General features: G+C 41.9%; 1 protein-coding gene across 3 annotated transcripts in view; it reads left to right on the top strand.

The window, feature by feature from the left end:
• The window catches only part of VEPH1 (ventricular zone expressed PH domain containing 1), a 222,558-nt gene that overhangs the window by 8,505 nt on the left and 191,410 nt on the right, over positions 1–22,643 (top strand). For all 3 annotated transcript variants that reach the window (XM_038571298.1, XM_038571299.1, XM_038571300.1), the window contains exon 3: positions 15,558–15,773. In XM_038571298.1, coding sequence (XP_038427226.1) covers positions 15,558–15,773 — 216 coding nt within the window. The remainder of the gene's footprint in view (positions 1–15,557; positions 15,774–22,643) is intronic.

Here is a 22,643-nt window from a genome sequence, read left to right as displayed (position 1 = left end):
CCTTCAACAGAGTTGATCTTCTTGCCTTCTTACCAATCTCCAGTTCGATGTACTAACGGTTCCCTGACTAAGCTTCCCAAACAAGATTTTATTGCATGTACCCCGTTGTTCAAAACCTTCCCATGATACCCCAATGTGCATGACGTTCAATGACGATGCCAGTCATCAGCCCACTGAACACCACGTCCGCTCTATGGCTCACTTCCCTGTAGCTCGACCCCCCTTTCCCCTATTAGAGCTTTCCTAATGACCCTGGATCTCCGCGATCCATTCTCCGTCTCAATCTCCTCTTTACAGAGGATGCCAAGGGATCTTCTAAATCATCTTTTCCAACTTCTTTCCAGCGCAGAAACCCCTTCTTCACTACTCCTGACAAAGAGGTGGCCTCTCCTTCTACGCTTGCGACGATGAGAACATAGTAAGCTTCTGACCTTTCTTCTTGCTCCTCAACTTCTCCTTCATAGATTTCCCTTTGCCATTGCATGAAGCCCCAATGGAGCCTTCCGTCGTTTTCCACCTTGCCCTTGCCAGGAGCGACGGAAGACGTGGGGACACCTGACTATGCCAACCAGAACTTCCTTCCTGGTGGTTGTAGGGAAGAAGTCAGCAGGGGGAGGCTTGTCATGAGGATGGTTCTCCAAAGAGATGGCCCTTCGTTGCGGTCCATCCAGACAACTCGAAAGAGGCACTGTCAGAATTTTGAATTGTTAGTGTGTTCCTCCTCCTGGCCACATGAAATCTTACTCTTTGCACGTTCTATACGTCGTTCTTTGGTCTGTTCATTGCCCCAACAATCAAACGAGTGCAACCCTGTTCCTGCGGGAACGTGAGACTAAGGAAGATATAGGTACCAGGGATCACCTCTGGCTTCTGTCCTCTCGGCTACGCCTCCTTGGTGTCCTAGTGTCCCTAGGTTTTTTCCATGACAAAGAAGGAGCCTATGGCAGAGAAGGCTTAGGTCTGGAAACTCAGTTTTGTCAGGACGTGACAAATGCTGTCCACATCGCGCTATCCACATGCAGGACTCAGAGGTATGAGCTGGAGCGCTGACTTACCGATTTACAGTGAAAAATATGACTCAGGTCTGCCAGAATTCATGCGCTTCCTGGCCGCCATCACCAAGTGTGTTCCCCCAGTCTTTATCTAGACGACGGATATTATCGTCGATGAGGTTTCCTCCTTCTCCCTCAGAATCACATCCAGTCCTAGCGCCCCATATTTGGCTCACCTGTCGTCACTCATGTACAGACAGCATGTTGGGTTAGCCCAGTAGCTGGTGAATCCCACTCATACAAGTGGATGTTTCCCCCCGACTGATCCTCAACGAGCAATCCCGTTTCCCCATTCTCGGAGGACGTCTCACTGTAGCTCCCAAGTACCGCCTATGTTCTCAACATTCTGGTTTCTTTCCCCCTGGAATCTTCCTGATTTATTATTATAATTTATCATTGCCCAGTACTTAATCCAACTGCTTGGAACAATTGCTGATAAGAGCCAGACACTCCATCTTTCACATTAGTTTTCAACAGTAACATCGCACAATTGGCCACATTTATCTTGCCATGTACCAGAACCCTAAGGTTGAATCAAGACTTGCAATTAGAGAACTTGAAAAAAAAAATTGTAAGCGTAGTATGTCACGTTTTAAACCAGTATAATAATATTCTTGTCTTCAGGCCCTCGTGTCAGGATATTCATACCTTTTAAAAATCATGATTCTGTCCAAAATACTAGTGATCACTCCCATCTTTGTAGAATCTGAAAATTTGGCAAGCAGGGTCTTCAATCCTTTCCCTAAAGTCGCTCACAAAACCATTGAGCCTTACTGGATTCCATTGTACAGTCCCTGCCTTCTTTTCCGTTAGTTAGTCCAAAACACCACTGGGGACTGTTCTGTCCTTATGCTTTGCTTGAAAAATGCAACTTCTCACTCAAAGTTCTCTCCAAGTTCCCAAATGTGCCTTTAAGTTTTGTCTTTTCAAGTCCATGTTGGATTACTTTTATATCTTCTACGGCGGCGTCGGCTGTCCTCCCAGATTACTCATCGCCGCCCACTCATACTCTTTCCACTCCCCCTCCCCTACCACGTCCCCTTTGCCTAATCCATGCTCCCACCTTCCAATTCTCTTTAACTCCTTAAAAAAAAAATACAAAATGTTACATACACTCAAATTGCCCAATTTTTAGAAATTGGATAAAATTAAAATCACCTGAACGTTTCTCTCTACTTCAAATCTCTTCCCTTTCATCCCCGAGGAGCCGATATCCTGACTATGAGAGTTATCATTTCTTTGCTACACACGCGTAGCTCAAAAATTATTTGGAGCGTTGTATTCCATGCCTTTAGACTTTATATAAACGGTACCGTAAGACTTGATATAATGCTTCTGAGGTTTGTGTTGGGGTAGGTAGTCCCAATTCGTTTGTTTTGGAGGGATAGAGGGTTCCCCTACATGACTAGGCCACGGTTTGGTTACGTATTCTTCTTCGGATGGACGTTTACTATTTAAACAGTGTGACAGTGAACAATTCTTAAAACCAGTGTTTTTGGCCGATGTGCTAGGATCTCTCGTGAAGTCCACTAGGAGAGAAACAACTGGTGATGGGCTCCTTTCAGGTTTCTGATGTGCCACCAAACTGCTCCCCCCCGTGGCTGTACCAACTTACACTGCCTCAGACATGCTTGAGGCTCCCAGTGGCTTTATATACCAATGCTTGCTTTTATGAGATTTTTGAAGTTTTTGGTTGATTTAAGTGAACCATATCTGACTGCTATTTCAGTTTACACTCCCTGCATTGTTGGGAAGGGCAACGGATCATTTTTTCGTATTTGTTTGCTATTTGCCATCTGGGTTTCCTCCTCAGTAAAATATCTGCTTATGGTTTAGGTTTTTTTCTTTTCTTTCCATTTTTCTATTGAGGCTTTTAAAAAGTCTTTTCTTCATAATCTAAAGGAGTTTTTTCTATATTCTTGCATAAACCCTGTCTCTTATGCATGTTGCACCTCTCCTATTCCTAATACAGCTGGCCTTACACCGTTACTGTAATAAGTCTTGGTATCTGGTAGGACAAATATCCCCAAACTTCTTTAAAATATTAGCTTCTCAATTTTAATGACTGATTCTGTCACTGTCTTAATAGGAATTTTATTATATCTATGGATTTATTTGAAGAAAATTAACATCTTTATGTCACTGTTTTATCTGTAGATATTATGTATCTGTACATTTTCTTAGATCTTAAAAATCTTTCAATAACATTTTATTATTTTTTTCTTAAAGATCTCGAAAGTTGTATAAATCCTCTTTAAAATAATAAGTATTTTAGATTTTTTGCTGACATTATAAATGACACTTTAAAAAATTATTTTCCAGCTATTTTTTTTCAAGTGATTAAAACAGAATTGACCTTGTATCATGATCATATACCCAGTAAACTTACTCAACTCTCTTATTAATCCTAATATCTTGTCTATAGGTTTTTCCTCAACTTATTCACCAATACTTATTAGGTGCTTACTAATTATACGCCAGATACTGTACCAGATGCTGGTGATACAAGAGTAAGAAAAATAGATCAATCTCTGTTCCATTTTACTCCTGGTTTTCTAAGAATTGGTTAATTTTATTAACTGCTGTTTCTTCTCTTTTGAAGTAATCCTATTTTCTCTTTTAATCCATTAATGTGGTGAATTCTAATAGCTGATTTTTAAAATATAAAACCATTATAATAATCTGGGATAAAGTGAGATTTGACATTAATTTTAGTACGTTTCCTGATTTGGTTTGATATTTTTAAAGGAGCTTTGGAACCATTAGATTGACCTCGAATTTTCCTTTCTTCCACTGTCTTTCCCTGGCTTTGGTATTAAGTTATATGTACGGGGTCATAAAATGAGCTCGGAAAAGTTTCCACATTTCTGTTATCTACAAGACTTTTATAAGATTGTGGCAATCTATTACTTAATTTCATAGAAAACTATAAAGCCCTCTGGGGGCTATTTTTGTTTTGTTTTTGAGGGGGGTGGTGCTGGTTGATTTTTAAATTACCGATTTCATTTCTTTGAAGAAAATCAGAGTTTTGCTTCAGTCACTTTTGGTAAAATGTCATTTCTGGGAAATTGTATATTTTATCTCAGTTTTCAAATTTACTGGCATAAAACTTTTTTCTTACTTTCTGTGTTCTGTTCTATCTGTATTTAAATGCTCTTTTTCACTGATTCTTTCATCAATATTTTCAGGGCTTTGTCTTTTTAAAAAGCTTTTAGTTCATTAATCATCTGTGTAGGGTCTTTTATTCTATCTCATTAATTCCTTTTTATTTTTTTTTATTTTTTTTTATTTATTTTATTTTATTTTATTTTTTTTATTAATTCCTTTTTAAATGTTCACTTGTTTTCCTCTTTGTTCCTTTTCTGGTTGTATTCTACTATTCTTTTTTTAATCCCCTAGTTGGACAATCAGCTTATTGTTTTTTGTTGTTGTTGCTTGCCTGTTTTACTTTTCCTATTTTCTAATAGAAGCATGTAAGACCTTACATTTCTTGCTAAGTGCCACTTAGCGTCATCCCACAAGCTTTCGAGATGTCGTATTTTCATTATGAATTCTAAATACTTTCTTATTTTGATTGTGATTTCCTCTTTGAGTCATAAGTGGCTTAGAAGTCTTTGCGTTAATTTCCTGAAGAATTTTTGTAATCTTTTTGTTGTTCGGTTAAGATTTCGCTGCATTGTAGACAGCGTGGATGGCCTGATGCCGCTCGTTTAGGAGCGGTCGCTCTCTGGCACAGTCTATGGCTCATCTGTGTAACTAATACTGTAGCACTTACTACGCTCTAGGGATTTTTCTAAGAGCTCATCACACGTTAATACATTTAGTCCTTTCAATAACCTTTGGAGATAAGTGTACTAATATTACCCCCATTTTATAAATAAGGAAACCGAAGCACGGAGAGGTTAATAATTTAACTTGTTCAGGATTATGTAGCTGAATAATAGAGCCAAGAATCAAGCCCAGAGCATTTGGATTCAGAAACTTCTTAGCCACCACATCGCCCTGACTCTTGAGGTGGTTTATTTGTACTCGAGAGGAATGTGTATTCTTGAGTTAGTGAGAATAAGGTATTAAGTTGATTAAAGAACTCTTTTTTTTTTTAAAAAGAACTCTTTTTGATTGTACTAAGTTCTCTATATCCTCAATAAATTCATGTGTGCTTAGACAGCCAAATGCTAAAACAAGTGTTTAAAAATTTCCCACTATCATTTTGGATAGGGCAATTTCTCCTTGTAATTTTGTCAAAACTTTATAAATTTGGGAGCTTTTTTTAAAAAAAATTGAAGCATAATTAGCATACAATGTTTTATTAGGTTCGGTGCACAACATACTTATTCAATAATTTCACGCATTACTCAGTGCTCCCCACAATAAGTGAAGTCACCATCTGTCACCACACAGAGTTATTACGATATTGTGTTTTTTTTTTTTTTAATTTATGATAGTCACACAGAGAGGGTGAGAGAGGCAGAGACACAGGCAGAGGGAGAAGCAGGCTCCATGCACCGGGAGCCCGATGTGGGATTCGATCCCGGGTCTCCAGGATCGCGCCCTGGGCCAAAGGCAGGCGCCAAACCGCTGCGCCACCCAGGGATCCCAGTTATTACGATATTGTAACTATATTCCCAATGTTGTACTTTTCATCTCTGTGATGTTTATTTTATAAACATATAAAGGAATGGAAGTTTGTACCTCTTAAATGCCCTTATTTTACCCATCCTCCCACCCAGTTCCTCTCCAGGAACCACCAGTCCTCAGTATTTAAGAGAGTATTTTTTTGCTTGTTGTGTTCATTTGTTTAGCCTTTTAGATTCTACATATAAGTGAAATCATATGGTATTTGTCTTTCTCTGGCTTATTTCACTTACATAATACCCTCTGGGTCCATCCGTGTTGTCTCAAATGGCAAAATCTCATTCTTCTTTACGGTTGAGTAGTATTCCTGTGTGTGTGTGTGTGTGTGTGTGTGTGTGTGTACGTATCTTTTATTATGTATTATAAGTTTAGAATTGTTATTTATTCCTTGGAGAACAAGTTTAGAATTGGTATTTATCATTTGGAGAACTTTTCCTCTTACTATGACATATTGTGCGACTTTATTCTGATAAGTTTTGCCTGTTTTCTTTGGGGTAGTTGCCTATTTTCTCTTTTCCTATCTTTTTACTTTTTACCATCCCAAGTCCTCTTGACTGAAATATAATATGTAAACACGTAAGTAGATTTTTTAAATAATCCAAATTGAAAATGTGCCTTTTACTGATAAATTTAATTAATTTTTATTTATCATGATAAATTATATATTTGGATATATTTCTCCATTTTATTTTGAGTTACATTTCCTGATTTCTCTAAATTTCTCTTTATCTTCTGCATTTTTTTAATTGAGTAAAATTTTATACTTTTATTTTTCTACCACTATTGGTTCTGTTGGTTTGAAAGTTACATTCTATTTTTTTAGTAGTTACCTTTAAAGTTTTAGCAAACATTGTCACCATATTTTATCAATTCCAAGACAGACATTTTTTCACCTATTTGTAACTCTGAAACAAGTATATATTTTATAATTGATGGTAATTTTATAATTCCTGTTGGCCAGGTATTAGGCATATAAAGTTGCCTTTGTCTACATGTGCATAAATTGGCTACAGCTTTTCATATCATTAACATTCCAGCTGAATTAGGTGCATTATTGTAACTACCAGTGTTGGGTTAAATGTCCACTAAAAATGTTTCCAAAGCTTCTGGACTATAATGTGGTACTGAAACAAACACTTAAAGGGTATGCAGCAAGGCCTGGAAGAGAGCATCAGAATACACATTTTATATCAGTGGACAAAATATTCATCATTGCAGGAATGATAGGAATTCCACATTTTCTTTTTTTTTTTTTTAATTTTTATTTATTTATGATAGTCACAGAGAGAGAGAGAGAGAGAGGCAGAGACTCAGGCAGAGGGAGAAGCAGGCTCCATGTACTGGGAGCCCGATGTGGGATTCGATCCCGGGTCTCCAGGATCGCGCCCTGGGCCAAAGGCAGGCGCCAAACCGCTGCGCCACCCAGGGATCCCGAAATTCCACATTTTCTTGCAAAATAATAACAGAGTTTTATGGAACCTCAAGAGGAATATATATGTTTTTTTGTTACTGAGATACTGGTAAAATATTGTCTATTATATCACAATAAGTAATGCAACAGAAAGTAAGAGAAACAGGCAATTCTCTTGGAAGACATGAAAGAAATTTCAAAGAAATAAGAGGCTGGCCAGTACCATCCACTTATGTCTTGCATAGAATTCTCTTTAAGACCTGAGATAACCCACTATTTAATTAGCAGTCTTCTCTCTTTCTTTATAACAGAAGATCTTATATAAATTGACACCATCTTACATTTGATTGATTACAATGATATTCGATAGCTCTCTTCTCCTATTACTAGGAGGCCCTTGGAATACTTTCATGCCTCTCTTATATGTTAGTGTTAAGCAGCACTTTTTATTTCACCTTAATACCCTTGAAACTATTCTTTAAAGTTACTGATTTTTTAAAAAATCAACCAATGTTGTTTCAAGCACCTAATATTTCCCCATTTTTTCTCACTATTCTTTTTTCCCTGTTGTCTTCCTTTCTTTTTTCTTCATCTAAGATTCCACTTTCTGAAGTATACAAATTAAAAGTCCCACCAGTGAAGACCTATTAGTGATAAACCCTGTAAATGTTTGTCTTTTCTGGAAATTTCCTTGTTTTGCCCTTAACATTGAACGAAGATTACCTGGGCATGGATTTCTAGCTGGGCAGTCTTCTCATTTCTCAGTAACTCCGACCATTGCTATTATAAAATCTTTTGTCAATTTGTCATTCTTTATGCCTAACCTACTTTTTCTCCATCTTCGGTGTGTCCTGTGGTTTCATGATTATGTATCCAGATATTGTTTTATTTGTATATCCTTACTCAACTCTCATTGTGTTTTTATGAGTTTGGGGTTCATGCCCTTTGTCAGTTTTGGAAATTTAAAAAACATTATACCAAATATTGTCTTCTCCATCTCATTTTTCCTTCTGGAAATTCTATTTATTCACCACTTACGCATTTCACATGTAATTTTTTTTAGTACCTACTTTCTTCTGGACATTGGGAATATAACAATAGACAAAGCAGACAAAAACCACTGCCCTCACATCCTTCACATTCTCTGATTTTATCCTCCACGCCTTTTGTTCTCTTGTATTTTCCGTCTCTAAATGATGCATCATGTTTTCATTTCCTCAGCTCTATATTCCAATCCACTGTGTCTTTTTCTCAAGTGTATTTTATCCACTATTTCATTCATTCACTGAGTTTTTTATTTCTAGAAGTTTCATTTGTTTATTTTTAACATCTTTCTGTTCTTCTTAAAAGAGATTTAGTCTTTGTTCATAAAAAGAATTCGCCTTAATGCATTGAATCATTTTGAACATCTGGTTGCATAATTTGAAGTCAGTAATTCCATTATCTGGTTTTTGACTGTCTACTATGGCCCCGAGTTGTACCTGCTAACCTGTGTTCATATTGGCTTGGTTCCTTAAGAGTTTTGTAAGTTTGAATTTTTGAATTTGGTTTAAATAAAATTTTACTCATGTGAGCGCTGGATGGCTTTAGCTGAATGTTCCACCCCTGAAGTAGTTTTATGTTTGCTTCTGCTGGGAGTCCCCGTGACATTATCAGCTCTGGGATCTTTGGTGCTGCTGATGGTGTTGTTCCTGTCTCCACCTTGGCAATTCTTAGAAGGATAGAAGAAGTGAGATATATATACATGTGCACTCTTGAAAGCAGAAAGAATGATATACCTATAAATATGTTATTAGTATGGAGGCCATGTAGAATGTGACAGTAAGAGGAGTTAAGTATGCGGTCTTTTTTGTGCTGTACATTATGAAGTGGTTGTGAAATGAATGTACAAAAATATTTTGGAAATATTCATAACTCCTCATGTGTTATAATATTTATCGGTACATACTATGTGCCAGGTACTGTTGTAAATCCTTTCTCTGCATTAACCAATTTACTCCTCACAATAGTAGTAGGAGAGAGATATTAATAATATCCCGATTTTAAGGATTAGCCTACTGAAGGGCAGAGAGATAAGTGATCACTCAAGATTGCAGAGCTGCTAAGAGCAGAATGTGGCTCGGGGCACAGGCACTCTGACCCAAGGGTCCATACTTTTAACTGCTGTGCTATACCGTCTCTCAAGGGACGGAGGAAGAAATGATCTTCAAGATGTTTTCCTTCTTCTCTTCCAACTTCTACTCCAATGCCATTCCCACCACTAACTACTTTATTTCAGATGTTCCACATTCCCTTTCGCCAGTGGGCCATCCCCCTAAAGACTGTTTACAGCATAAAGTCTGACTGGTTTATGGTTTATGGATGTTGATTGGAGGTGTGGTGTCTGCGGCTGAGTGGGGGTGATCCATCCTAGTAACTAGACTTGGGGCAGCACAATGTGTGGATTTTTCATTGTCCCACCTTTATAATTTGATCTCCCCACCGCGTTAGGGTAAGTTACTTAAAGATTCACAGTGACCAGGTTACTGTGAGAATGAACCTCAAAACCCCAGTTTAATGAGTCTGATATTAAGTAGATCTGGTTCTTAGAAGTTACTAATTTTAATACCCACAGGTACTGATTAAATGTTGAACTCAAACATAAACACGTATGTATGCACACATATATATTTCATAAGAACAGGGTGTTTTCCTGGAATGTGAGTCAGGAAAACCCTAATTGCAAAACTGATCCTGTGCCAAAAGGCTTTAAACTATTCGATTACATCATTAAAGTTTTTAAAAATTGTTCTTTTGTCTTTTTGGATATTGGTTGAAGAAAGCAATTAACAGCTTTTCAGGTTTTCAACCCCCTTTTTGAGGAACTCTCCATTTTGGAGAATGTTTTTCTTCATGTCATATGTAGGAATTTAAATTTATAAATTTTTTCAAGGTAAAAAATCTTTTCTTCTTAGTAAAGTAGTATGTTATAGGAAATTCTTAGCTATAAGAGATTCACAGTAATATCAAAGCTCATAACTGATGCACCTATGCCTAATATATTAATATATTCACTAAAATTATGACCAGTGTGTCCTGGTTTATCCTTATGGACAACTGCTTAACTTTCCTAGTTAGAAATCTTAGAATATGTACCATTTGGTAAACAATCTTGCTGACACACTAATCTCTCCTGTATATTCCAGCTTCATTCCAGAGTGCTCCTTTCAGAATTCTCCATCAATTCAGTTCTCTTTTAGTAAGAAAATGGAACCTTGGTGTTCATGAACCAAGACGCTACGTATGTCACATACTTTCACTGAGTTGTGCCTTTCACTTTTACTGAGGCGTATTTCATCCAAATGGAAATCCCTTTGCTATTTACTGTTAAACCATCGTTTAGACAGTTTGTTATGGTTCCCAGAGTCATCTATATAGACTCTGTTGTAATTGGGTTCCCAGGAATACAGATTCCAAGGTGGCTGTTCCAACGGAGGAACAAACCCCTGAGGGAGGCCATTCCCTTTGACAAACAACAGTGTCCGCAGGCAGACTTGGCTCTGGACTGGCAGCTGAGAAAATGAGTGCCTCTGTTCTAAAGGGGTCTATGGGCAATGCACCATAGTGTCTACTGCCGTCTACACCTCTCATCATTCAGATCCACCTGCTTTGTATAATAATTTCATTCTATATGGAGGCAGCTTCTCTAAGATGCTTTTCCTGACAAAATTTATAAGAAGAAGGTTAGTGAGAGGATCTATCATCTCTATCATAGCAGTTGCTATCAAGGCTGCAGTTGGTACTCTGGTAGACTGAGTAATGTCTCCCACCCAAAAGATGTCCACCAAAAAAACAAAAACAAAAACAAAACAAACAAAAGATGTCCACCTGTGAATTTTACCTAACATAGAATTTTATCTTACATCCTATCCTATATAGGGTTTTTCAGATGTGATACAGTTGAGGATCCTGGGATGGAGAGATTATCTGAATGGGCCCAATATAATTATAAGGGAGCAAGAAGGTCAAAGGCCTTTCTTTGAAGAAGAAGGAGGTGGGACGATGGAAGCAGAGGTTTGAGTGATGCCCTTTGAAGATAGAGGCTCATGGTAGTCATGAGCTAAGGAAAGCAGGGAACCTCTAGAAGCTAGAAAAAGAGAGTGGAAATGTATTCTTCCCTCAGAGCCTCCAGAAAAACCAGCCCTGCTGACACCTTTACTTTTGCCCAGGGAAACTAATTTTCAACTTTTGACTTCTGGATCTATAGGCAAATAAATTTATCAACACAAATTTTGAACCACTAAGGATGTGATAATAAGTTATAGCGACAACAAGAAAGCTAATACAACCTCCCTCCTCTACCAACTACTCTAATTCCTAACCCTTCAGCTAGTACCTCTGCTGATTTAAGTTGCTTCCTAGTTGAGTGACTCAGATGTGTTTTCCTGAGGGATCTGCGTCCCTGGTCTCCATGCCTCTCTCAGAGTACGATGGCTCCCTTATCCATTGGCCACCAGAATTGGGTCGGGGAGTGCCTAGAGATGCCCCCTTTTACTTAACAGCAGCCTCACCTTCTCCTGATGAGATGGTCAATAGCCTTGCCAAGATGATCACTCTTTTTTTTTTTTTTTTTTCCTTTTGTTGGTCTCTTGATCCAGGAGCTTGAAGTGATGGAGTTCCCAGGCTTAGTATTTTACCCATAGGGAATTTAACACCTTGTAATAGTCATTGTTTTAGTATATACATTGCCTTTTAGAGGATGGCTTCTCATCCCTACAAGATATTAATCTAAATTGCTTCTTTGAAGACTTGTACCACTGGTTATTAGTCCGGAAGTTTCAGGGCAGGGGAAAGGTCATCATATGTGATAGGACTAATAAAGCCACCATCAGGTGCCCACTGCTGTTCTCAGTGGTTCTCTAGTCTGATGGAATGTTATGTGGGGTCTCATGTCAGCACACCAAATACTCTGATCCTTCAAATAGTGGCTCAAGCCTAGGTCCTGTGGGCAGGAAAAGTCAAACCCAAACCTGGATCACTATAAATTCCACTCAATATAATTGATGTCCCTTCCAAGGTGGAAAAGGTCTTATGTAAGTAGCTTTGCACCAAATAGTTGATTGGTGTCCCTGAGGGAGACTGCCATTCTGGAGGCTCGACATTGACCTCTGTTGCTAACAAATTGCATGTTTAGGTAATGAGATCACCTTGGTGAATGGGAGTTACGCCGTTGGGTAATACATAGCTCTTGTTCTTCTCACCAAGATTATTCCATTTGTTCACCTATTGGATCACACGGAGGTGACTATAACAAAGGCACGGCTCATGTCATTTGAGTGTCGGCTTCCTTTTGTCAATGGCATTGGTTCTCTGTTCTAGCTATCCTTGTTGTATATATTCTCTTTATCACGTAAAATACTCTTTATTACACATGATGCTGCTTGATATTTGAAGATAATACCATTAAAAGTAACTGCTACTTACAAGGGCAATTGTGGCCAAAGATAAGTGATTTTAGCCCACGAGTATTCTCTGTTATTTTTCATCTTGAGAATGACTGACTTTTCAGTGACTGCAGAGATTTTTTGGAAAAGTTAGAATCACTTTTTGCTCATTCACATTCTGTTTTGTCTCTATGAGTTGGCTCCGAAAGAACCTGTTTACTGCACAGCAGGATTCTGTTCTGGCATAAATAATAATTCTGCTGCATTAAAATAAAGATTATAGTCACCAACAAAGGAGGTGGGTAAAAGAAAATATACTAAAACAGTCTGCCAAACCAAGTGGTGTTCATTCTAGGAATGTGGGGATCAATTAATATCTGGAAATTTCATACTATATGTTTACATCACACTCGCATGTACATGCCAGCTAAGAAAAAGTGCTTGGTTATCTCCATAGATGCTAATAAGGCAGTTAAAAAAATTAAAACAAATGTTTAAACTTTGACAACAGGAAGAAAGTGATGCATCCTATATGATTTTGAAATATTTACAGCATCTTCTTGCTTTTGGCCACAAAATTTAAAATCAAAAGCCAAGAACTAAATCAGCATTCTTGCTTTTATCACTTTTATGCAAAATAGCTTCGGAAATTCTAGCTGACACAATAAGCCATGGAATATATAAAAGGAGGATCCAATACAGAGATGTTTCTGGAAAATCCAAGAGAATAATCTGAAAAAATTATAACAGTTAAGAAGAATTGAGCTAAACAGGTGGACGCAAAGTGAATACAAAAAAAATGTAGGGTGACTTAATCAGCAATAACATTAAAAGTTCTAATGAGGAGAAAAACAGATTTTGTTAACAGGTACAACAGAGACATAAAATACACTAGGAAGCATCTTTAAAACTTTGTGTTTATATGAAGAAAATGGCAAAATTAGTATTCTGAAAGAATTGGAAAATGATACAAACAGTAAAGACAACTCCGAAATAGAAACAGATGTATATGAAACAATTACTAGTAACAGAATTATTCAATAATAATGGTGGGGAAATTGATTAGCTATTTAGTAGAAAATGTTCATCTTTATTTCTATACACAGCGTATAGGTTTAAAGACTAAATGAATGATTAAAGGATTAATTTCTAACGTACCAAATGTTAAATGTTTAAGTTTTTATTTTCTAATCTAGAAAAAAGACAAGAGAGTTTTTATTAAATCTTTGGATGAGGCGAGTTTGAAGTTAAAAAACAAAGCTGTTAAAGGAATCACAGGAAAGCAACGAGGATGAAGAGGTGGATATTTGCATGCTCAGGGTCCCTCTGCCAAACACATAGAAACTGTGAGCTTGGCTTTCCCATGGCTGGAAACTGGGGTGAGAGGGATACTAACTTTTCACTGTAAACCTTCCTTTATATCTTTTGCTTTTTTATACTGTGTCCATGTATTACTTTTTAAAAAAAAATAAACTCAAATTTCCAGTTTAAAAAAGGAAAAAACAGGGCAGCCCAGGTAGCTCAGCGGTTTAGCGCCGCCTTCAGCCCAGGGCGTGATCCTGGGGTCCCGGGATCGAGTCCCACGTCGGGCTCCCTGCGTGGAGCCTGCTTCTCCCTCTGCCTGTGTCTCTGCCTCCCTCTCGCTCTCTCTGTGTATCTCATGAATAAATAAATAAAATCTTAAAAAAAAAAAATCCCAAAAGGTTGACAGATTTGGCTCTTTAAAAACTTAGCATATCAATAGATAGCAGCAAAGAAAGTAAAAATAATGAAACATGGAGACATTGTCATGACCAATATGCCAAATGCTGACTTAACATCCTTGGTAGAAAAAGATATCAAAGGAGGATCCCAAAAATTGGAGTCATGTAAGGAAAAATTGACAGGATACAGTGGGCAATTCCCAAAGGAAGAAATGCAAATAGCCAATAAGCCAAAATACTCAACCTTACTTCTGATCAAGGAAATTCCAAGTAAAATAGCAATGAGATAACTGGTTTTCACTGGTCAAATTAGCAAAAATTAACAATATTCTGTTCTTGCAAAGGGGCAATGGGAAAAGCATGCTTTCACCCAGAGGATGGACTATACATCAGTAAGACCTTTCTGGAAAATGGTTTGGCCGTATGTATCATGATCCCTAAAAATGTTCCTGTCCTTTGTCTCAGAAATTTCCACTTCCAGAGGATCTAGGTCACAAATAATCTAAGTATGGAGAGAGCTTCATGCATATAAGATGGTTACTGCAGCATTAGATACAATAGCAAAACCAGATTTTTAGGGCCGGAGCTTGCAGCAGAACAGAGAAACCCCACCGCTTCCCATCTCTAACCGCACATGCTGGTGTCAGGATCAAATTGCTTCACTGCTCGATTATATTTTCGTTTTTGTCAGTCCAGCAGGCCACGGGCAGACCAATTTTCCAAATTAGAGTGATGGGCCTGTTTTTTTTCACATTTAGATGTTTGGGAGGGTCATATAACCTCTCAATAAAGAGGATTAGATATCTGAGTTGAATGAGAGGAAATGTGGTTGGGGAAAGCTAACATGGATTTGGTAGTTACCTGAACCGAAAAGAGAGAGCCGAAATGATGTGTTTTCGGTTGCGTAGAGAAAGAGAAAGAATGTTTATGAGGGGAAATTAGAGGGTGGTTTGAAACATTTCACAAAAATTACTGAAATGCCAGAGCAAAAAAGTCAACCCTGACCTGTAATGGACTTGGAAACTGAAACAGCCCGAAAATTAAACCTACTTGGCAAATGAATAATTAAGCTTCTTTGGCCTCTCCTCGCTCCCCGGCTGTGGTCTGTGAGAGCAGGAGCCCGCTCCGTTTCTGCACGTTTGCATGTGGCCTTGTCCACGAGATTCTCATCTCCAGGGAAGAAGGCCCTCATTGTGTTGGGGCTTCCCAACCTCACCCCTTGGCACGTGGTACGGCACGCCCACTTGCTAAATGAATAAGTTGGTATTTTGTCGGTCCTTTGAAAGATAGCTTTCCAGAGTGTTCTTTAACATGAAGGTTTTCTTTCAACTAGGATTACCAAACCAATAACAATGACCAGGCAGTGGTTGAAGTCTGTATCACGCGAATCACCACAGCCATCAGAGAGACGGGGTCGATTGAAAAGCATGCCAGAGCCCTGGTGGGACTCTGGGACTCCTGCCTGGAACACAGCCTGAGACCCTGTGGCAAGGACGAAGACACTCCCCATGCGAAAATTGCTTCTGATATCACGAGTTGCATTCTGCAGGTACGTCCGCGCTCGACATCACGCTATTTGATACTGTCTTTGCGACTTAGGTGAACATGAGGCACCTCTGAACCAAGAGCTCACGTTTCTGTAGCCTTTTGGAGCTGTAAAAAGATACCACAAGCCATCCCTAGCGGAGCCCGACAAGGTTCCGAGAGCCTCTGCTGCCTGCCAGACACAGTGTGGGAAAGTCAAAGTCCTACCACAGCAAGCCCCGGGCTACGTAGCGAGATAGGACGCGTACATATTAGAACTTAACAGGGAGGCATGCCAAGATCCAAAAGATGAAAAATTTCCTGGAAAATTCAGGAAAAAACAAAACAAAACAAAAAAACCTGTTTACCCAACAAGACCAAAGGGGGGTGGAGTCAGGACTGAGGGGCCACGAGCTTGGAATATGTGGAGAGAAGCGACTATGCCATCTTTAAGACTTCTCGAGGTATTCGAACAATCCATGCTAATAATACCTGCCTATTCTAATCATGCCTGGCTGGCTCGCTCGGTAGGTTGGTAGATCATGCGACTCTTGACCTCAGGGCCATGAATTCGAACCCCATGTGGGGCGTGGGGCCTACTAAATAAAAAAAAAAAAAAATTCCTTCCTCTTGGTGTAAACATGAATTTAGAATTCGGGCTCAGCCACAAACCAATTACGTAAGATCGAAATGGCGGGGAAGTCACTTAACTTGCTAAGCTACGGTTTCTTGCCTATAAAATACGGGTGGAACGACATTGTCTAGGACAGATTTTACCAACCGGTAAATATTGGTGATGTGGATAGGCGTTTCTCAGGAGAGAATCCTGGGATCAAATGAGTCTGGAAGCACTGGATTCAGTGTTTCCCTGTTGGGCTGCCATCTGTTTCGTGGCATAGTAGAGGCTCTGGAAAACGGTGGGATTTAGAAAGCTGGTCACTTTTGCCGAGCACCGTGTTTTTGATTCTGATTTGCCCGTGGAACTTCCTTTCCCCTCCCTACCCCCAACACAACATCTATGAATATCTCTGAGAACTATGGTTTCGGAGCAAGTTCCAGAAATCCTGGTGATGGGGAAGTGTCCAGCACTGTGTGTGACATCTAATACTGGCCTCCTTTCTTCTCCTCCTCCTTCTTCTTCCTCCCCGTCCCCCTTCCCTTCCTTTCTCTCCTCTCCCTCGCCCCCTCTCCTTCCTCTTCACAGTTGTCCATACTTAACGGGAGCATATTCCGCTTTGTCTGTCTAGTCCAGACACTGGTCAAGTGAACAAAAGACTGTCCGTACCTGTCACACCGTCTTTCCTTTGTCTCCAGGGTGAGAGATAGGAGGGGAGGAAACGGGGGTTTCAGCACAATCAGGGACAGGTTAATGCTGCGTGGCTATAACAACAAAGACCTAATACATCTGTTCTCCACTGATAATTGAATGTGTCATTGACGTTCATCCGACGTATAGATCATTTCACTCCAAAGTGCCATCCCACAGACGTTCAACAGAAATTCCCCAATCGTCTGTACTGGGCAGCCCCCACCGTGATTTCAGAGCTCCTGCCGTGGACTCCCGAGTGGCGCCATCTGGTAGAAATGGACCGTAAGCTACGAGCGTGAGCCACGTGTGGGATTTCAAAGTTTCTAGTAGCCACGTGAAGAAGAAGAGAAAAGGAACCGATGAAACTCGCTTGATAATACGTTGCCCTTAACCCAGGATGTCCAAACTATTATTATTTCAGCGTGTGATCAATATGAAGGTCAACGAGCTCTTTTACTTCTGTTGTAAACCACATGTCGGAAAGCCGGCGTGTGCTTTTGCACATGGTCCTTGGACGTGGCCACCCTTGCGCCCCGGCGTCGGCACGACTAGCGAGCCAGGAGGCCTCCGTGCGTGGAGAGCACACTCGCAAAGGGTTACGAGCAACGCGCGGCGACTTCACGGGGTAGAGAGGTGGAGCGCGAGGGCGTTTCCAGCCAACAGAACCTTCCAGGCTTGTGTCACAGTCCAGATCTGCGACCTGAGATCGAAGTCAAAGAATTTATGAGCAGGCCGCCCTCCAAAATGCTCCGAATTTAAACGTGCAGGGGATGTTTCATTCTGGGCAGAGGCCTTGGGTGTCCTACAAGGGGTTGGCGGTTGGGGAGCAAATGGACACGCTACCCCGCCTGCCCGTCAGGGGCCCCCGGGCGATGAATTTGCGAGACAGTTGAGAGCAGAGCCTTACGCGTAGGCCCTGGCATCTGGGGCAGGGACAGAGAACAGGCCCAGGGACAAGCTCTGGGCTGAGAGGGACAGTGAGTCACGGGTGGGGACTGCAGCCTGCAGGGCCAGTGCGGGCACCTCGGCTCCCAGGCGGCAGAGGCATGAAGAGGAAGGCAAGAGGCCCCACGGGCAACTCTGCTTGCGGCCAAGGCCTGGTGAGCCGTCCAGGCCCCCCCCGGGGATGTGGCTCCAGAAAGTCAGCCCCGGGGACCGAAGGCGAGGCTGTGGTTGCAGCTTTGCTGTTTAGCTTTGATCGGATTTGAAGGGAAACGTTTTTGGCCTGTGGTAAATATCGAAAACAGGATTTTGTACCACATGTAATTTAGGTTCTTGTGGGAACCATGTAAAAATCCAGATGACTCCTATTCTGCTCTGCTTTTTTTAGGAAAATAAAATAGTAGATCAACTTTAAAGCCAACCGCACCCCGCCCCCCAAAAATGAGAAAACAACAAAGAAACAGAGTCCTTCTGCACCCGTCTAGCTCCCCAGATAAGCCACGCCGGAATCGCACTGCCAGGCACAGACCTTCCAGCTGTTCCCACATCTGTGGCCATTTTACCCATTTTTTTTTTTTCCTGGCCATTTCTGTTTCATCTCGAGCTAAATAGGTTCACACACACGGCAACCTTCTGTCCTTTCCTCCCCAGATTGCTTTTGCAACCTGTACTGCAAACCTACGTCAGGTGCCTCGTTCCTTTTCCACTTTACTGATTATATATATTTAATTCTTTTCTTGGCCCCCACGTTTATGAACTCGCCACACTTACCTTAAAATGGTTCTTAAAAATCCTGGTAGTCGCCTTCTACACGGGCCTCAATACAAAATCCGTGCCCGTATGACCTGCACCTGCGAGTCTGGGTTTCTTTGGCCCCCAGCGACACGCTTTTACAAACCTTCCCCACGTCCCTGAACACGTCTCGCAAGCTGTCCTTCATAAAACAGAGGGTGGACCAGGGGATCTCTCGGCAAACCTTCTGCTCTAAAATTCTGCGTCCTGGAGGACGCCCTGAGACGTAGCATGGCAAAGAGCCTCGGAGCTGGAGGGCTCCTGGGTCCAGCGCCCTTGGTCTTACACGCACGGGAGCCTGGAGGTTACCTTGTGGCTCCTTCTGCATCTGTGAAAGAGGCACAGCTCTCCATGCTGCTCATGAGAACCATCTCTTCTCCTACAAGCTCTCCATCTGTGGCCCAGCCACTCTCCAGAAGGATCTATCTCACGCCTCAGCTTCCCCTGACCAGGTTGCTAGGTGGAGTTGGCCAATGCCTCTTGCTTTGCCTCCAGAGGAGCCCTGAGAGGGAAGATACTCCTCTGAGGCACGTTGCATCCTAGGATGAATTCAAGCCCGGAGGGGCCTGCAGAAAGTAAAGATGCACCTGAGGGAGACCGTGATGATTGTCATAGCTGAGGTGCGAGAATGGATTTCCGGCTTGGGTGGCCAGGCCCACCGCGGGGACGTCGAGTCGGTGCCTGGTTTGCTAGCGAAGGCGGTTAGAGCATCTGTGCCAGCCCAACCTTGTGCAGGGCTGTCGCCAGGTCAGCTCAGCGGGCTCTCTCCTCCTCCAGCTCTGCTCATGTCGTGGGGACTGCGTGAACAAGGGGAAGGGGCTGTCGGGGGGGGGGCAGGAGGGAGGAAGACAGACAGCCCTCGAACTCACGTGGAAATCAGAAAGTATTTACTTCTCTTCTTCTGTCGATGGACCACCTGCCCGTTCACCGTGATCCCACACTTCAGTGTTCCTCTTGCCCCTCGGGTGGAAGCTGCGTGAACAGGCGTTGCCGGGGGGCCCTGGACGTTCCCGAGGGCAAGTCCTCCGCAGCTCCTAGGGGCAGAATGGGTCCGCTCGGTCCAGATCTTTATCCACGAGGCGATCCCGGTTCCACCGCCTACTTGCAGGGAGATCCCGGGCGGTTCCATCTCTCTGTGCCTCCGCTTCCTCGTCCGCAAAATGCTGCCGCCGCCCCGTGAGGCTGAGGATTAGTCATTAGGGGATGGACGTAAAGTGCTCGGGACGCGGGAAATGCTGCTCAGGTGCTCGATTGGCATCTGCAGAAAACTCTAAAGCAGCACTTACTGCTTCCCGACGAGCTGTCGTTTAATCATTTATTGTAGCCGTTGTTCACTGCTTGTCTCTCCCTCCCCCAAACAGAAGCCGTGTTTGCATGATGTCGCCCCAGCACCCGGCGTAGCAAAGGGCACATAGTAAGGGCTCGGAATAGTATTTATCGAATGATGAATGGGTGAATGAATGAACAAATGAAGGATTGGATAGATCAGGAGATGTGACTGCCCTCTGGATTCTGCAGAACAGCTGTGTTTCTCCCTAGAATGGGTCTCCGTTGTGCCACACAAGACAAAAAAATGGGAGGAGCCTGGGACACAACCTCCCAGGGTATTGAGACCCACTCCTTGTTACCTGTCTGAAAACACCCTGGGAAAGTCTAGGCGCATGTGCCATTTAGATCTCATGTGCACCCCCAAGCTGCTAAGAACCAAGCATTTTATACATAAATCCAAGATTTGATTATCTGATCAGTGATGTGGGATGAAAAAAACCATAAAACAGTGATTTTAATAAAGGACACTCACTATTTCTCGAGCTTTCTCTTTTATGGCTGGTCGTTGAATTCAAAGCCCAAGAGCCAACGAGCTTTTCCGTTGCTCTCAGCTCAGCTAGATATCCCCTTTACTTAGCTTTATTCTTTTCTGTTTTAAAACTCTGGGAAGTGTTCCCGAAGCGCATGTTTTCAAAAGGAAAACCCGCACCAAAGCTCAAATCAGCGCTAATCTAGTCAAGAAATATAATTCTTGGCGTCCACAGAACAAAGACCTTTTGGTTTGCTTCTGTAGCTGAAAAAATTAACCGTGCCCGCGAGCAAGTCTCTCCATCTCCGCTGTAGCTCACTGGCTTTGTGCCCCGAGTACCGGGCACTGAGTTGCGGGGTGATAGGCACGCCGGCACGCTCACACCTGCCCTGGGGGGCAGGGCCCGTCGTCAGCCCCGTTTCCAGCGGCCGTTAAAGTGGTTTGTTTGTGCCGGTGACCACGGGGCCCTCTCTGCACGTGTACCCTTAGCCTTCCTCTGATCTAAATAATCCTAAAGATAAAACAAATTCACGGGCCCGAGATCTGCTGCATTATCAAGTCCTTTTGCTTCGCTTAGGAGTGAGCTCAGCATTAGCAGGAGGCTGTAGGGTGCCTGTCAGACCCGCGGGACCCGAGTCTGTCCAGACTCGGCTTGGCTTCCCAGGCCGCACTCAGTGGCCCTGGCTTCTCGATACGCTACAGGCGGTCTCGACACCATGTAGGCATGGGAAGCCCTCGGGAGTCATTCCTTGGTGTTTATACAAACCATTTGCTCTTTGCTTAATGTTGTACTTCTGCTGTCATTTGAGAGATTTCCGGGGGACGTATGTGGGAGGAAAATAGGAAAGTCGAGTGTGTTGAAGTTTTGTTTTGTTTTTAAAATAATGACGTTATGCTCTTATTGTTTTTATTTGACTTTAATTGCATTTTATTTATTTAATTGCATTTTATTTATTTATTTCCTTTATTAGTTTCAGGGGTAGAATTTAGTGAGTCGTCAGCTGCGTACAACACCCAGCGCTCGTCACATCCCATGCCCTCCTCAGTGCCCATCACCTGGTTACCCCATCCCCACACCCACCTCCCCTCCAGCAACACTCAGGTTGTTTCTACGGTTCAGCATCTCTTTCGATTTGCCTCCCTATTTTCATCTTATTTTATTTTTTCCTTCCCTGCCCCTATGCTCATCTGGGTTGTTTCTTTAATTCCACATATGAGTGAAATCATATGGTATTTGTCTTTTTCTCACTGACTTACTTCACTTAGCATCATACCCCCTCGTCCCATCCTCATCATTGCAAAGGGCAAGGAGTCTTTCTTTCTGATGGCTGAACAATATTCATCTCTCAATATTCATCCACACCTTCTTTATTCAGTGGATCAAGAATCAATGATCAATGGATACTGAGGCTCCTTCCACCGTTTGGCTGTCGTGGACACTGCTGCTGTGAACATCGGGGTGCAGGTGCCCCTTCAAATCACTATGTTTGTATCCTTTAGATAAACACCTTGTAGTGCAATTGCTGGGTCATAGGGCAGCTCTATTTTTAGCTTTTTGAGGGACCTCCACACTGTTTTCCAGAGCGGCTGCACCAGCTTGCATTCCCACCAGCACTGTAACAGTTCCCTTTTCTCCACATCCCCGCCAACATCTGTTGTTTCCTGTCTCGTTAATGTTTAGCCGTTCTGACAGCTGCGAGGTGGCATCTCATCGTGGTTTTGATGTCTTCGGAGAAATGTCTGTTCACGTCTTCTGCCCATTTCTTGACTGGACTTTTTGTTTTTGGGGTGTTGAGTTTGATAGGTTCTTTATAGATCTTGGATGCTAGCCCTTGATCTGATAAGACATTTGCAAATATCCTCTCCCATTCTGTAGGTTGTCTTGTAGTTCTGTGGACTGTTCCCTTTGCTGCGCAGAAGCTTTTTATCTTGACGATGTCCCAATAGTTCATTTTTGCTTTTGTCTCACTTGCCTTTGGAGACGTGTCTTGCAAGGAGTTGCTGTGGCCGAGGTAAAAAGGTGGCTGCCTGTGTTCTCCTCTAGGATTTTGGTG

Source organism: Canis lupus, chromosome 23 (assembly GCF_011100685.1).
Source record: "Canis lupus familiaris isolate Mischka breed German Shepherd chromosome 23, alternate assembly UU_Cfam_GSD_1.0, whole genome shotgun sequence".
Lineage (NCBI taxonomy): Eukaryota > Metazoa > Chordata > Mammalia > Carnivora > Canidae > Canis > Canis lupus.
The sequence above is the reverse complement of the archived record's forward strand: the minus strand, read 5'-3'. Positions and strand labels throughout refer to the sequence as shown.